At 41.1% G+C, this 16,760-nt stretch overlaps 1 protein-coding gene across 2 annotated transcripts in view; it reads left to right on the top strand.

Annotated features, from left to right (window-relative positions):
• Positions 1-15,744, top strand: part of GART (phosphoribosylglycinamide formyltransferase, phosphoribosylglycinamide synthetase, phosphoribosylaminoimidazole synthetase) — a 29,937-nt gene extending 14,193 nt beyond the window's left edge. For both annotated transcript variants that reach the window (XM_058523042.1, XM_058523043.1), the window contains exons 12-22: positions 1,938-2,032; positions 2,418-2,527; positions 2,905-3,103; positions 4,127-4,378; positions 4,632-4,784; positions 8,578-8,784; positions 9,863-10,000; positions 11,522-11,652; positions 11,915-12,056; positions 13,141-13,256; positions 13,353-15,744. In XM_058523042.1, the coding sequence (XP_058379025.1) occupies positions 1,938-2,032; positions 2,418-2,527; positions 2,905-3,103; positions 4,127-4,378; positions 4,632-4,784; positions 8,578-8,784; positions 9,863-10,000; positions 11,522-11,652; positions 11,915-12,056; positions 13,141-13,256; positions 13,353-13,544 (1,735 nt within the window). In that variant the 3' untranslated portion in view covers positions 13,545-15,744. The remainder of the gene's footprint in view (positions 1-1,937; positions 2,033-2,417; positions 2,528-2,904; positions 3,104-4,126; positions 4,379-4,631; positions 4,785-8,577; positions 8,785-9,862; positions 10,001-11,521; positions 11,653-11,914; positions 12,057-13,140; positions 13,257-13,352) is intronic.
• Positions 15,745-16,760: the final 1,016 nt, after the last annotated feature.

The following is a 16,760-nucleotide window of genomic DNA, read 5'->3' as shown; positions in this document are numbered from 1 at the left end:
TTTTGTCAAAGAATTCAAGATGAAAATATTGGTCATCTAACTTTGCAACTTAATTGGATTATACTATAAATTTTGACAGTCTCATTTTGTCACCGTATTTATATCTATTACTGAAATGTATTTTTTGACCCTTCATTGGTTATTTATTGGCATGTACAACTATTCTTTTGTAAAATCAATAAACTATTAATTACAAATGTGGGTGTTTTGATTTTTTTTTTTTTTGTGAGGAAGATCAGCCCTGAGCTAACATCCATGCCAATCCTCCTCTTTTTGCTGACAAAGATTGGCCCTGAGCTAACATCTGTGCCTGTCTTCCTCCACTTTATATGGGATGCCGCCACAGCATGGCCAACAAGCGGTGCATCGGTGCGCACCCGGGATCCGAACCTGGGCTGCCAGCAACGGAGCGCATGCACTTAACCGCTACGCCACAGGGCCGGCCCCTGTTTTGATTTCTTAAGTGTATATCACAGTTACTATTGTTTATTGAGTTCATCTATGAGAAATCACTATGTTTTAGGACAAAATGAGAAATTTTTAGCAACTTAATTCAAGCTATACTGTTACCAATTTTTCAAGTTTAAATACTGGAATTTTTTTAGAATTAACATTAAAATACCATGCTAAAAATTTATTTTTCGTTTTATTTATTTATCCCCCACACACACACACACACAAAGCCCCAGTAGATAGTTGTATGTCATAGCTGCACATCCTTCTAGTTGCTGTATGTGGGATGTAGCCTCAGCATGGCCGGAGAAGCGGTGCGTTGGTGCGCGCCCAGGATCCGAACCCAGGCCACCAGCTCCATTATTTATTTTTTTTCCCCCAAAGCCCCCGTAGATAGTTGTATGTCATAGCTGCACATCCTTCTAGTTGCTGTATGTGGGACGCAGCCTCAGCATGGCCGGAGTAGCGGTGCATCGGTGCGTGCCCAGGATCCGAACCCGGGCCGCCAGCAGCGGAGCGTGCGCACCCAACCGCTAAGCCATGGAGCTGGCCCTATTTTTTGTTTTAAAATGACTGGATTCCACTGAAATGACCTATTGTAAGAGACTGCAATCTTAATATTAGTCTAAGTTCTTTAAATTGAAGATGAAGAAAATGTGAGGTCACGATAACAGCTGCTACTGAGAAAAGGTTTTCTTTAAACCAGTAGAACTTCGTTTCCTATCTGAGCGTGACCCTGGACTGCTACCTTTATTGGAGTTAACTGCCAAAACTCTCAACTTTGTACGCTGGCACCTTGTTTCTAATAAAACTACATATTTCTTCACATATCACTGCATCCCATTAGGCCGAAGTTCTCATTTTTATAAGGCAAGACTACTGAATTCACAGTGCCATGCATGAACTTGATCTCTAACTATATTCTTCCCACCTGTGGGCCCTATATAGAAGGAAATGATGCACTAAATATCATTAGCTGGTTTTGCTTGTTTCATAGTTTTTTTAATCTTGTTTTTTACTGTCTTTAGCTATAAGGAAACTGATACAATTCTCTCTTATTGCAATAAGATCTCAGTTTCGTTATTTAAAGATTTCTTTGTCCAGTTCTTTTAATCCTAATTTTCACTTTTTGACTAAGTTTTGGCACTCATTTCCTTCCCATACCAACATTGAACAGAGAAAGGTGTGGCAAAATATCAGTATATTTAGCTGCCTGTGAGAACTGCTTCTGGAAGAAATAGAGAAGTAGTTCTCAATAGTGATGATACAATCGAATCAACTGGGAAGGTTGTTTAAACATATTTCAGTTCCTAGGGCCTGCCCTAGACCAGTTAAATCAAAATCTGTGGATGGAGCCCAGTACCTTAGGGGATATGAAAATCACTAGGGATATCTTCTGCTTTAAATAATATTTTAATATTAAAATAATTTTCCTTGGCATTTAGGTGAGGTCTTAGTTTTTTTTGTTTTTTTTAATTCTTTAGGGGACTGACTTACAAGGAATCTGGGGTAGACATTGCAGCTGGAAATATGCTGGTCCAGAAAATTAAACTTTTAGCAGAAGCTACCTCCAGACCAGGTAAGTCAGATCCTGTCCTTTGCTAGTTCATTAACTTTAACAAACATTGTGAATTGATTTGGGCTTTGTAGTTTACTGAGGAAAATGTTCCAAATTAATGCCAGGTTGCTGTAAGTCTTGCCTTACTTAAGCCAAACACATAGTTTTCTGCGTTCTTGTCTCTAATATTAAGAAAAGCATTTCTTATCCATGGTATTAAACTCAAAAGGATATGTCTGCCCCTTTAATATTGAATTACTTTCTTGACAATTTTTTGTGCACATGCTGCTGTCTCCCATTCTCAGGAAAGGCTTCTCTTGTTCTAGCCATTCTTACGAAGAGGTGGTTTGTATATTCATGTTTAATCTATTGAAATGCAGCAAGTAATTACTTTCCTTTGCAACAGGCTGTGATGTTGAGCTTGGAGGTTTTGCTGGTCTTTTTGATTTGAAAGCAGCTGGTTTCAAAGATCCTCTTCTGGCCTGTGGAACAGATGGTGTTGGAACTAAACTGAAGGTAATCAGACACCTACGTGAATAAAGGCCTTTTGTGAAAGATAAGGGAATTTACAGTATATTAAACACATATTTTTCCCCTCTTGACCTATATGCACTAAAGAAAACCATACCAAATAACCATATAATATGGCTAAAACATCTACATGTTTCAACAACACGATATTATTGAGGCTAAATCTGGACGGAAGGGTTATTTTAGGAGATAAAAGGGATACTTTTGGACCAAGGAGCTTATCAGAATTTAGTGTTCTTTTTGTCTTTAGGTGTTCAGAGCAGCTAGCCAAAAGTCGGTAATATTTGTTAGCCTCCATTATAAATTGACAAGATTTAATTTGGAGCTTCTTCTCTTATGTGGATGTTTATATTGTTCTGTAGATCGCGCAGCAGTGCAATAAACATGATACCATTGGTCAGGATTTGGTTGCCATGTGTGTAAATGACATTCTGGCACAAGGAGCAGAGCCCCTCTTCTTCCTCGATTACTTTTCTTGTGGAAAACTTGACCTCCACACGACCGAAGCTGTTGTCGCTGGAATCGCTGAAGCTTGTGGAAAAGCTGGATGTGCCCTCCTTGGTATGATCATCCATTTCAATCACGCATCCTTCTTCTTGCTGTATTTTAGCCCTAGGTATAAACATAATCGGTATTAATACAGCTAACGGGAGAAACTATATATCACAAGATGAGGCAAATAAAATATAGATAATACTACCTGAAGAAAACTTAATAGTGCCCTCAAGGGTTTGTTCCCTAGATTCATACTCCTACACTGGCAGCCAGGCCTTATCTTTCTCCCCAGTCTTTGCCACTGTGTCCATCGCCATCTTTCTCAGTGGCTTCCTGGACAGACAGGGTTGGGGTTATTTCCTCCTTACTGGCCCTGCAGCAGAGGCAGATGGGTTCCTGGCATTCTAAATCTGAACTTAAGCCTCATTTTCTCACAGAAGTGACAATAAGAATAAATTGTACCCAAGGTTTATAAAAATATTGCTTAAATATATACGAGAATTTTGAGCAAAATGAATTTGTTGGTTGACCAAGGAATGAAACTACCTCTTTTATATTGTTTCTGTGGACAAGTCTGTCCCAAGAGCCTAAATTGCCTTTTCAGCCATCTTTTAGAATAGTTCCTGATTTGGAGTCTGCCTGCCTAGACCCTGTCTTTACGTGATATAATCGTAGAGTGAACTATGGTGTACTTTTTAGGCCAGGGCGTTTGGAGTTAGGCAGGCCTAATTAAATCACATCTCTAAGCCTGTACCGTCATCTGGAACACAGTGACTGTGAAGATCAAACATAGGTGAAGGTGTTTCTGAAACTAAACTGCTACAGAAATGACGTTATCTTCACCTGAGGCTTCATCCCGTGAAAGTAACAAAATTTGGATGCTACACTCACTGTTTGTGGAAATTAGTGCTATTTCCCCTGAAATCATGCTTGGTTGAAAGTTGTGTTAGGCAGCTGATAGAGTACATTTTATTGAATGTTTGTGGAATATAGCTACGTGTTTAATTGTTCATATTAAGAGTAGCTGGTGTCACTCCTTCCTAGACACGTTTGTGTGATTTGTTTACTCTTGTGTTATCTTCCTGCCAGGAGGTGAAACAGCAGAAATGCCTGACATGTATCCTCCTGGAGAGTATGACCTAGCCGGTTTTGCCGTCGGTGCCATGGAGCGGGATCAGAAACTCCCTCACCTGGAAAGAATCACTGAAGGGGATCTTGTTGTTGGAATAGCTTCATCTGGTCTTCACAGCAATGGATTTAGCCTTGTGAGGAAAATTGTAGCGAAATCCTCCCTGCAGTACTCCTCTCCAGCTCCTGATGGCTGTGGAGACCAAACCTTAGGTAAATGTATTCACGTTTAAACTCTCCTGCTTAGAAATGTCTGAGCAACCACTTAGTGGAGTTAGTCTCTCATTACTTAAAAGTTAGAATGGAATAAATTACATTATCCTATGGTTTTGCTGTTTAGACATTTTTGTAGAACTGGTGTGTCTGTTCAGGATCACAGTCATTCTGTATTTCAGAATTGTTTTTTATCTGTGCTTTGGTTTTATATTTGTAGGCTAAGTTTTTGTGTTCTCTCTCCAATGTACAGGGGACTTACTTCTAACTCCAACCAGAATCTACAGCCATTCACTGTTACCTGTCCTACGTTCAGGACATGTCAAAGCCTTTGCCCATATTACTGGTGGAGGATTGCTAGAAAACATCCCCAGAGTCCTCCCTCAGAAATTTGGGGTGGATTTAGGTAAGATTGCTAAAAGGAACTTTTGCTCAGAAAACCATTAGGAGAAAAATACATTATGAGAGAAAACTCTGTGGGTAGTTAGTGCACATATGATTATACAATGGAAAATTCTTAATCATTGGGGTTTCTTGGGGAAAAAATAGGGCTGACCTTTTTCTACCTGATTTTGCTTTATTAGCTATGTTTATAAGGCGTAAAATCCTCTCGTGTAATTGACTTATGTAAGATGAAGTGCTATAAGCAGATGCTCCAAGGGGCTTGGTGATCTCAAGCTCTATCAAGATGGAACCAGGCAGGTACCAGGAAGGGAAATGGTAGCTATTAAATAGTCCATGCAGGGCCAGCCTCAGTGGCCTAATGATTAAGTTGAGTGCGCTCTGCTTCAGCGGCCTGGGTTTGGTTCCCGGGCGCAGACCTAGACTACTTGTCTGTCAGTGGCTGTGCTGTCATGGCAGCTCACATATAAAAAGAGGAAGATTGGCAACACTTGTTAGCTCAGGGCAGATCCTCCTTAGCGAAAAAGAGGAAGATTGGCAATGGATGTTAGCTCAGCGTGAATCTTCCTCAGCAAATAAATAGTCCATGCAAGAGATAAAGAGAACCCAAACCAAGGCGTCAAGAAGGGAGGCAGATTTGAGAATCATTTTGCACTTAGAAGGAAAAAGAAGTGCCAGGCTTTTAGTTAAGCAGGTGAGTAGATGGTGACATGCACACCAGAGGTGGAGGAGTAGGTCTGGAGTAGGAAGTGGGAATACAGTGTTTTAAATCTTCAGTGTGTTTATTGCAAGGTGTCTGTGAGCAGAAGTTGAGGCTGAAGATAAATTGGCTGCTCATATGCAAATAGTAGATGGTCATAGCCAAGAGAGTGGAGGGAACCAAAAGATTGTGCCTCAGTGTTCTGTCCACCTTAAAGATTGGCAGAGGTAGAATTACTGAAAAAGAACAGTCCGAAGCAGGGAGTAAGCCGTGTAAAAGTATCATCAACTTTTGGAAGGATCTGAACATATGCTGGTCAGCAGGGTCAGGCATAGCATGGAGATCTACGATGAGGACCAGAAACAGGCCAGTATATTTCAGAGTTAGCTCAAAAAGCAGTGTGGTGAGGGGAGACATGACCCACGAGATTATTGGTGGGGGAATGTGTGGCAGAGATGTAGAGACAGTGAGTAGAGACTGTTGTTTCAAGAAACTTGTTGGTAAAAAGTAAAGGGGGATAATAACTTATGCTCATGGCAAAAGCGAGGGACAGCCTTTTCCCTCCCTGTTTTTACAGGGTAAAGAGACAAAGTCAGAGAAACTGCTCTAGCTGTCATAGACAACTAGTATACATTGGTTTGAGGGAGTAGAAACTGAAGAAGTTCACATAAAATAATGCCTTTCATCATCCTTTTCAAATCGTTAAAAACAGTGGCATGCTGATGAACAGGAAAAGAGGCAGGGCTGATTTCTGCCTTTGCCAATTTCTGTGGTATAAATACACCCATCCTGGCCAATTTTAAATGGCTGTATTTAACAGCTTCTACAAGCTGGCTCTAGCACACCACTAGTTAAAAATAACATAATGGTCACCCCATCAGGACACTGAGAGTTAATATAGCCATGTTCCTAAAAGCCTTTATGTTTTGAGTTACGCAAATATCTGTATCTCAATAAAAAGGAAACTCGGTCCTTTGCATCAGCCTCTGAGGTTTATTCCAGGAATCATATTTTGACAACAGATTAAGGAATTTTCAGCACTCAAGTTACAACTTGTTATATTACTCATGACATACTTGATCATTTGTAGAAACTAGGCATTTAGCCTGTCAGTCTTTTTTTCTATAAATAAATACTTCATTAATCTTTTGCTAAAATGAGATCATAGTTTGGTAATCTGGTTTTTATCCTGCCGTTTAGTATATCATCAGCATCTACCTGTCATAACAACATCATTTTTGATGCAGAGTATTCTGTTTTTTTGTTTTTTTTTTTTTAAGATTTTATTTATTTATTTTTCCCCCCAAAACCCCAGTAGATAGTTGTATGTCATAGGTGCACATCCTTCTAGTTGCTGTATGTGGGACGCGGCCTCAGCATGGCCGGAGAAGCGATGCGTCGGTGCGCGCCCGGGATCTGAACCCGGGCCGCCAGCAGCAGAGGGCGCACACTCAACCGCCAAGCCACGGGGCCGGCCCCAGAGTATTCTGTTTTTTTATGGATATACCACTATTTGGTTTTCTGTTGCTGTTGACTTTTGACTATTGATAGAATAGTGAACATCAAAGTAGCTAAATCTTTTGAGTTCAGCTTTTAAGAATGTACATTTCCCAGGTAGTAGAAGTGAGGTTAAATCTGATAGGGGAGAAGGTTCAGAGACATGTGATGCCTTTTAAATATTGTATCAACTCCAGAGCATTAAAAAAGTGATTATCTTGCAGATCCACCAAATAAATAAGGGGAACTGATAGCCAGCCTTATTATTGGAAGGCAGCTCTGCTCACCACTGTACCACCAACACTGCACTCAACCTTATTATTGAATAAAAAATTCACAATGGCTTCCCTTTCTTGGGAGCATCATAAATATTTAATTCAGTATAGTTTTTATAGATCAAATCCCATAACTATAGATTCCAGAGAACTATCCAAATTCTTGTATTATTCAAGAATTTTATGTATGTATATATCAGCATTTACCTAAAAATTTTTAAGAGATTTTTGTTGTATTGTTTGTGATAATAGAGGATATATTCTTAGACCTATGTCTAAATTTTAAATACAGAGGGACAGATAGTGATCTTACATATTTTATATACCATGACTTTTCTTTAATAGTGTATGCATTTCTCTAAATCTGTATATAAGCCACCTACTTTTGCATCATACTTGGGGTGCATTTTGGTCATCACTAAGACCTAGCTAAACATTCACAAAAGGGTAGTATGCCAGCCTTTACTGGAATTCAGCTGTTAGCACATTTAATCCATTAGGGGATTTCTGGGAATCTAGTTAGTTAATGTAGCACAAAACCTCACTCAGTTGTGAATACTGGCCTAATGTGTCAACAAAAGTGTTCTTTTTTTTTTTGTGAGGAAGATCAGCCCTGAGCTAACATCCATGCTAATCCTCCTCTTTTTGCTGAGGAAGACCGGCTCTGAGCTAACATCTATTGCCAATCCTCTTTCTTTTTTTCCCCAAAGCCCCAGTAAATAGTTGCATGTCATAGTTGCACATCCCTCCAGTTGCTGCATGTGGGACGTGGCCTCAGCATGGCCGGAGAAGCGGTGCGTCGGTGCGCGCCCGGGATCCAAACCTGGGCTGCCAGTAGCAGAGCACGCGCACTTAACCGCTAAGCCACGGGGCCGGCCCAAAAGTGTTCTTAATGTCTAAAGTACAAATGGATCCCCTAAAAAACTTGTGAAAGGCCAGTTTAACAGTTTTACCTTGTATAAAATAGCAGAGCCAGCCCTGATGGCCTAGTGGTTAAAGTTCGGCACACTCTGCTTCTGTGGCCCAAGTTCAGTTCCTGAGCACAGAATCACACCGCTCGTCTGTCAGCAGCCATGCTGTGGCAGCAGCTCACATAGAAGAACTAGAAGGACTTACAACCAAAATATACAACTAGGTACTGGGGCTTTGGGGAGAAAAGAAAGAGGAAGATTGGCAACAGATCTTAGCTCAGAGCAGATCTTTCTCAGCAAAAAAAAAAAAAAAAATAGCAGTGCTGGTTGTAATTTCCATAGCTTTGTATGTATGCATACCTTTATACTTGTGTGAGGTGATAAGTTAATCAAACAACTCTTGCCCATTTTCAGATGCTCACACCTGGAGGATCCCCAGGATCTTCTCATGGTTACAGCAGGAAGGACACCTCTCTGAAGAAGAGATGGCCAGAACATTTAACTGTGGGGTTGGTGCTGCCCTCGTGGTATCAAAGGATGTGACAAAGCAGATTCTGAGGGATATTCAACAGCACAAGGAAGAGGCCTGGGTGATTGGCAGGGTGATTGCATGTCCTGAAGGTAATCACTCTTATTTAGTTGCTCTTAGGTATATAATCTTAAGTATAACTTGTGTCCTGCCTTGCAGGCTCTCCGCCTACTGTTTATTCCAGCCATTGCTATGGCAGCTATCTTTACACAGCTGTAACATGACAACACCCATGCCAGTGACACCACATCTCTCTTCATTCCTGCTCAGGGCTCTGACACGTCTGTGTAGCAGTCACATATGCACAGCTATACCCCGCAGGACAACCCACGACCAGTGGGATGAGAGCTAGTGAATAAATCCTCACTTTAGGGACAGAGAAGGGATCAGTTCTGAGGCACAGTCTACACGGCTCCTTTGAGGATCCCAGTGGAACCAAGCCCCAGTTGCCCACAGTGGTGACCAGTTTAATAACACCCTCTTATACTGGCTCTCCCATATTGCTCTCCCGAGATCCTCACTCTGGTTCCCTGGGATCACTTCCCAAAGTAATCCCCACACGCCCACGACCTTGTCTCAGGCTCTGCTTTGTGGTTCAGCTCAATCCAAGGAGTCGTAAGCAAGCACCCAAGAAATATTGTGTATTCCTCAGGACTCTTAGAGTACTAGAAATTGGCAGAGTGGCGGAAAACCCACTCAGATTAGGTAATAGCTGGTTGATTTTGTCTGTATCTGCCCTTCATTCCTGTATCATGTAGGTTTCATTTTCAGGCAGGTTCTCCAAATACCGGAAAGATTTCTTGAGCCCACATCCTTCAGCTCACATTGCAATAAGAGAGGCCCTCTCTTTCTCAACATCCTATATCGAATCTTCGAATGGGCTTGCTTGGATCACATGCCTACCCTTGAGGCCAGGAGGTCATAGCACTATCGTGGAGGGAAGATTTGGAGGGGTGGGGACAGAACACTGGCAGGCAGTAATATATCCACTATATGCTTAGATATAGTGATGTGCTATAGCTTTTAGTTGAAGTGCATAGTCCTTGTACATCTTATTTTCAGAATAAAATACCAAGTAGTCTAAAGTTGTCATAGAATGCTTTTCTTTCCGTTATTACTGTTAATTCACAGTTGTTCTTTACTTACTTATTGGGTGTGTTTGAAATGAAGATTCTCCTCGTGTCAAAGTCAAGCACCTGATTGAAAGCATGCAAGTAAATGGGTCAGTACTGGCGAATGGCACCCTGAAAAATCATTTCTCTCTCCAACCAAAAAAGGCAAGAGTGGCTGTCTTAATATCTGGAACAGGTGAGATGTGGCTTTCTCTTTACTATGGGGCTATAGAAATGCTCTTCTCTTCCTCCTCCCACCCAAAAACACCTCCTTCAGATTGTGAGAATGCTGTCAGCAGAGTGGGGCAGGGCAGGAGGTCATTAAGGAGTGTTATCTTTTCTGCTTCCTCAGTCTTTCCACTTTTCTCAGGCATTTGAGACAGCTCCTAAAGGAAAAGTATAGGGTGTCAGAAAGGTGATTGAAGCAAGAGAAGTTTAGAAAAGACAGAAAGGATGGAAAATCCAACTTCTTTTGTATCATACCTTCGTAGTTGAAAAGTCTGACAACAGTTGAGGATTTTTTAAATTGTTAATAGTAATAAGAATACAAGATTTATGTTTGACTCTTGTGAATAAAAGAGTACAGTAATAAGAACATCGTGTCCTCTCAGATGGATATAGCATGATTTTTTTTCCCACTATTGTAAGTAACATTGCTATGAACATTCTTGTAAATATACAATATGTTCCTGGGCCAGCCCCATGGCTTAGCGGTTAAGTGCGCGCGCTCCGCTGCTGGCGGCCCAGGTTCGGATCCCGGGCGCACAGCGACGCACTGCTTCTCCGGCCATGCTGAGGCTGCGTCCCACATGCAGCAACTGGAGGGATGTGCAGCTATGGCATACAACTATCTACTGGGGCTTTGGGGGGATAAAAAGGAGGAGGATTGGCAGTAGATGTTGGCTCGGAGCCGGTCTTCCTTGGCAAAAAGAGAGGAGGATTAGCACGAATGTTAGCTCAGGGCTGATCTTCCTCACAAAAAAATAAAAATAAAATAAATAAAAAATACAATATGTTCTTAAGTGTATATCTGATTATTTCTTTAGGATACATTCCCAGAAGTGTAATTGCTTTACAAGTCCATTTTAAGGTTTCAATATACTTTAGGCCCAAGTTGATGGTAAAGCAAAGAAAACGAGTGTAAAGGCCATAGTGGTTTATTCTTCTTGAGAGGGTTGGTTTTTCTTTGAAAATCATGTTACACTGTTTCTACTGCTATGCTAGAGCATAGGATATTATTTTGCAGGAGCAATTACGTATCCTAGAATCAGGAATACCTATATTTTCATAAACTATTAATCCATTATCCTAAGAGGAAGGGAATTTAAAAGCCTCACATATTTTGCCACTCTTTTCTAAGACATTTATTCAGAAATCTTGACCATTCTGTATTCAAAATGGCATATCTCTTTTTTTTTTTGGGGGGCGGGGGGGTTTGTGAGGAGGATCAGCCCTGAGCTAACATCCATGCCAATCCTCCTCTTTGTGCCGAGGAAGACTGTCCCTGAGCTAACTTCCGTGCCCATCTTCCTCCACTTTATGTGGGACGCCACCACAGCATGGCGTGACAAGTGGTGCATCGGTGCACGCCCGGGATCCGAACCTGGGCTGCCACCAGCGGAGCGCGCGCACGTAACCACTACGCCACGGGGCTGGCCCTGGCACCTGTCTCTTTTTAAGAAATGTGAACTCCCTTGTGTTTTTCTTTCTTTCTCAGGATCAAACCTCCAAGCTCTCATAGACAGTACTCGGGAGCCAAGTAGCTCTGCACACATTGTTGTTGTCATCTCCAACAAAGCCGCAGTGGCTGGATTAGATAAAGCAGAAAGAGCCGGAATTCCCACCAGAGTAAGTTACTTTGAAAAGCATCTTTCTCGCGGGCTGCATTTAAACCCTAATCTGCCCTCTCAGGACCTGGGTCTGTAGGGTGCTTGTTCTCTGAGTGCTGGGTTTTGAGTGGGTGCTGGGCTTGCCTTTCTACTTCATCCTGTCCTTTCCTTAAGTCTTTGTATCAGGTGTATCTTCAGATGGAAGTGAAGTATGGTCTATGGTTTTAAATTAGTTTTGGTAATTTGTCGAAAAAGATTGTGCTTATCTTTTTCTATTACAGGTAATTAATCATAAATTATATAAAAGTCGTGTAGAATTTGACACTGCAGTTGACAAAGTCCTTGAAGAGTTCTCCACCGACATAGTCTGTCTTGCAGGATTCATGAGAATTTTATCTGGCCCCTTTGTCAGAAAGTGGAATGGTAAGCAAAAATTGTTTGACACCATGTTGAGAAATCAACTGAAAATGAACTACAGGGTGGTTAATTTGCCAGACAATCCCAGTCGTGAAATGTTGACTGTGACAGTTTATTTTCATGCAGGTCATAATTTAATATCCTTTGCCTGGCCCAAAGAATAACCCAATGATGATTTATTATCCTGCTCTCTTTATCAGTTTTCTTTGGCCTGCTGTAATTAATCACATTCTCTAATATAGCTTAGGCTTGTTCCACATTACTGCAAAGATAATATTTCGTCTTCTGAATAAATATTCAGAATATAATATAAATATAAATAATCAGAAGAGACTTTTTACTTGTTTAGAAGCAAGAGAAACTGATTCTCTGTATGCCAAAATGAAGAGTCCATCCTCTCCTTAGGAAGTGTAGACCATTGCCAGAAGATAGCAAAAAGGGCGTTGTTGCCAGAAAACATAATACCTTGCATTATTGCCTTTTTCCCCAAGTTTTGACTGCACCCTATTGTGCTTTTTTTGTGTACACATTTGGGCAATAAATCCATTTTCTCTCCAAAGAGTTTTTGTTTTCTTAAGAGAATATAGTTAGAGCACTTGTGATATATTATAAAATCAGCACTATAAAATCAGCACTGCCTTTGGTGACGTAAGGCACAGAACTAACTAGTCCAGCATCTGGCTGGGGGACATGCCACTATTAGAAGTCAAGCACACAGACACTACAAGAACCTCCTGTGTCTTTCTAATAGCATGTGCCAGCAATAAGCTGAATTTTCTTCAAGAGCCCTATGATCCAGATTAGACACCCTCCCCCACCCCCATCCAACTTTCAGTCACTGCAGGCACCTATTCAGAGTCCCTTGGTGTGTCTTCAGCTGTGCAAGGCAGGAACTTGCTGCCCCCAGGGCCTCCTTGGATGAGAACCTGTATTTCCCTTTACCTCATTTCTGTCTTTCACAACAAAAACACCCATCTCAGAGAAATCCTGCTCCTGTTGACTCCTGATTCTAGACAGGAAAGCATATATTTCTTTGACAGAATACATAGGATTTTTTAATTCTGACCACTGTGTTTTCAATAATTTCCAGGGAAAATGCTCAACATCCACCCATCCTTGCTCCCTTCTTTTAAGGGAGCAAATGCCCATGAGCAAGTCCTAGACGCTGGAGTCACAGTCACTGGGTGCACCGTGCACTTTGTAGCTGTGAGTATGTCTCTTTCTACCAAAATATTATTAGTCTTTAGATGTAAATTTTACTGGCTAGAAGGTAATGTTCAAAACTTTTGCTTCCTTTTCCAGGAAGATGTAGATGCTGGACAAATTATTTTACAGGAAGCTGTTCCAGTGAAGAGGGGTGACACTATTGCAACTCTGTCTGAAAGAGTGAAATTAGCAGAACATAAAATATTTCCCGCAGCCCTCCAGCTGGTGGCCAGTGGAACTGTACATCTTGGAGAAAATGGCAAGATCTGTTGGGTCAAAGAGGAATGAAGCTCCTAATTCAGGAATGGAGCCAGTTTTGAAAGAAGTCTGACTGTTTGCGTGGTGGCTTTTTATTACGGACCTGGCCCAAAAGAAAAGCTGCTAAAAAAGAGGCCCTCACCCTTACCTCTTGGGCCATTTTTTAATGAACAGAGATTCATTAAAAACAACTGGTAACAGCATATCTAAGACATCATGTATTGTCTCCAGTGGTCTTTCAGGTTTTACCTGTTTAGGACCTTCTTATTCAGAATCAAGCTAGTCATTCAGAATTCCTTTCACTTTCAGCCAAATAAGATACCAAAACTCTTAGTCTTTCTTATCCTCTATTTCTGACCAATATCACCTCCATTTTTTTAACTGTTCTCTAATATTTGAAGAGTTAACTAAGTCCAATAAGTTAATATCTCTTCCCCATATTGTATATCTGTACTGATTTGAATTGATCAGTAATTAAAATAATTGATCCAGTAAGATAATTACTTACCTAATTATCCAGATCATAATTTTGTGTCATAAAATTTCTGAGTAGCTCCCATTTCTGAGGGATAGTGTCCTTTGTGCTTTGAAATATCATTAACATTCCTCTAATAATTCACAGTTTCTATAATGCCTAGATTTTAGCATCACAGTTATTCTATAGATTATAAACATCTATACCTTCATAAATCACTAGAGAGTTAAAGGGAAAATTTTGGTGGCTTCTAGATCAAACATAGGACTGCAGGCATATTACTCATCCTCCCTGTTTCCTCATCTACTAAAGTAGATAAATGCCTATCATATAGTTGTTTTGATAATTAAGTTTAATACATGTGAATTGCTAAAAACAATGCTTGGCACAGAGTAGGCACTCAAGGTTAGCATTTATTTCATAGTTCCTCCCAATTGTAAAAGCTATGGTAATTCATTATTCATTCAATGAATACACCTTGAGCATAAAATCGAGAATGGTGATAAATGGAATATCGGAAGTGTGGTAGGTATTGTTTTGAGGAGGAATGAGGGCAGATGGAGGGCAATCCACCCGGACTAGTAAAGAGTATAATGGGACTGCGTGTATTTCCCACTGCAGCTGGTCATTTCCAATCTGGATATGCAATTCTGTAACTAGGAGGTCTGGGTTGACATAGTGGGTACATGTGCATGACCGTACCCATAGGACACCAGCCTAGTACCACATTTCTGTCATAGCTGAGTGAACAAGGAATGGCCACCCAGCCCAAAGGCAGCCAGCCATCCTCACACTGCAGAGCAGCCTTCAAGGTGGTGTGGCCTAAGAGCTCTGCCTGCCCAGCAGTGGTGCACCTTCCTGGAAGAGTACCTGGAGCCTCTGTTCAAATTCTCCTTTGGAGTTTAAACTCAAAACCTAACAGCAAAGGACTCTTACAGTAGTTATATACAGAAGATAGTCAACTCGCCCCTCAAGTTAGGAAAGAGGGTCAGGAGGAGCGGAGTGGAGTTGACAGACCTGCTTCAGCGACAGACCCTAATCACTGCCTCCTGTGCAAGTAGGTTTCTCCTGGCCCGGGCAGCTGGCTGACGTTACCTTCCTCACATTGACTGTAGTCAGCAACTGCCATCAGATGGGAAGTCCAGGTGCATCATTTCACACAGGTGCCTTTGCTGTAAAGACAATTGACATTTATTCCAGAGAGTTCATGCAACATTATTAAGCACCTATTACATACATGCCAAATACTGTCCTGTGAAGTTTATAGGAAGTTAAAAGCTATAAAGGAAAATGTTATTGGTTGATAAAATCACATACTATAATAAAAGAGGCTGGGACCAGGATGTAAGTTAGAAAAATGAATGTGAGCTTATGACTTTAGACATATAATTCCAACCCTTACTTTTGATACTAATCTCCACTAAAAGGAACCTGGACTCCATGTAAAGTAGCTGATTCCATATCTTAGGAAGAATCGAAGTGTGTCCAAAATATCTGGTTGCCAGAAACCAAAAAACACTTGAAAATAACAAGGATGATACTGAAAGAACAAAGGAGTCAGCGGAAAGTGCGTCCTGCTGTCTAGTTTGTGATAAATTGAATACTATTTGGACATGTCGAGTATGTGAGCAGCCATTAGTTTATAATGATACTCAAAGAGAAAAGGTCATTTAAGTTATGAAAAAATCAATGCAAAAAAGAGTGAAAACGATGTTAATATTTCATTAATGTAATAAATATGGATATTTATCTTTTTTTATAGATGTCTCTGTTTTTATTTGTGTAAGCAGGAATACAACAGATCAGCCCCTTGATCACACATTATGTTCAGGCAGAAAGACTGGGGGGGACCTGGTGGCGGGGGTCGGGGGAGAGTCCAACTTAATCATCCCTGCTTTACACACAACAATCAAAGGAAAGGATTCAAGTGTGAGTTCCAAAATGATAAGCCGAATGTTCTGAAGTGGAATGTTATAATTTCTAAGAGATATTTCATGGTCTCTAAATGTTCCTTCTCAAATTTTTTACTTACTATTTTTAACTACAAACTTTTTAAATAAGCACAATGTAGTATTTAATCATAATACAGTTTAATAACTGGTACAGCTAGTCCCTCCTCTTGACTTTTCTCATCACAATTTCCTTGGCTATTCTCTCCCACGCTAAGCAGCCAGAACCACAGCCAACATGGTGCCCAGGAAGACTGGCAAAGACACTGCTGCCTTGGCCAAGTCGGGCTCCACCCACCCCACTTCCAGTGGGCACTTGATCTGCAGCTGCCGTCACAACCGAACTGCCCTCTGACCGCCTGCCTCTGGGTCACTCCTCCAAGCTTCAAGCCCCAGGCAGGATTATCTGATTGCCAAGTTGAGGTCATCCACCCTGCTCTCACAGCCAGGGGTCAGGGAGAACAGGAACATGGCCTTCAGGCTGTCAGAGAGAGATTGCAACTGCCTCACACACTGGTGGATGCCCCAAACACAGCAAGAGGACTCCCCCATATGACAAAGGTCCAACTCCATAGTTCAAGTGACAGATGCAGCTGCAAGCAGTTCAAGAAGATGATAAAATCCCAGCTTTTTTTTTAAGTTCATGTTATGCTGACAGTTCCTCTTGGCTTCTTATCTCCCTGAGCTGCTGTTTATCAACGATCTCTCTAATACATAAATTTTGCCTCCTCCACCACGTTTAAAAGAGACAGTCTCTGATCGCCATTCTTTCACAAGCCATGTAAACCTTATATTTACCACAACATAAGGCCATTTTCCTTT

Source organism: Diceros bicornis, chromosome 27, assembly GCF_020826845.1.
Source record: "Diceros bicornis minor isolate mBicDic1 chromosome 27, mDicBic1.mat.cur, whole genome shotgun sequence".
NCBI classification, from domain to species: Eukaryota; Metazoa; Chordata; class Mammalia; order Perissodactyla; family Rhinocerotidae; genus Diceros; species Diceros bicornis.
Note: the sequence above shows the minus strand (reverse complement) of the source record. Positions and strands in the feature narration are given on the sequence as shown.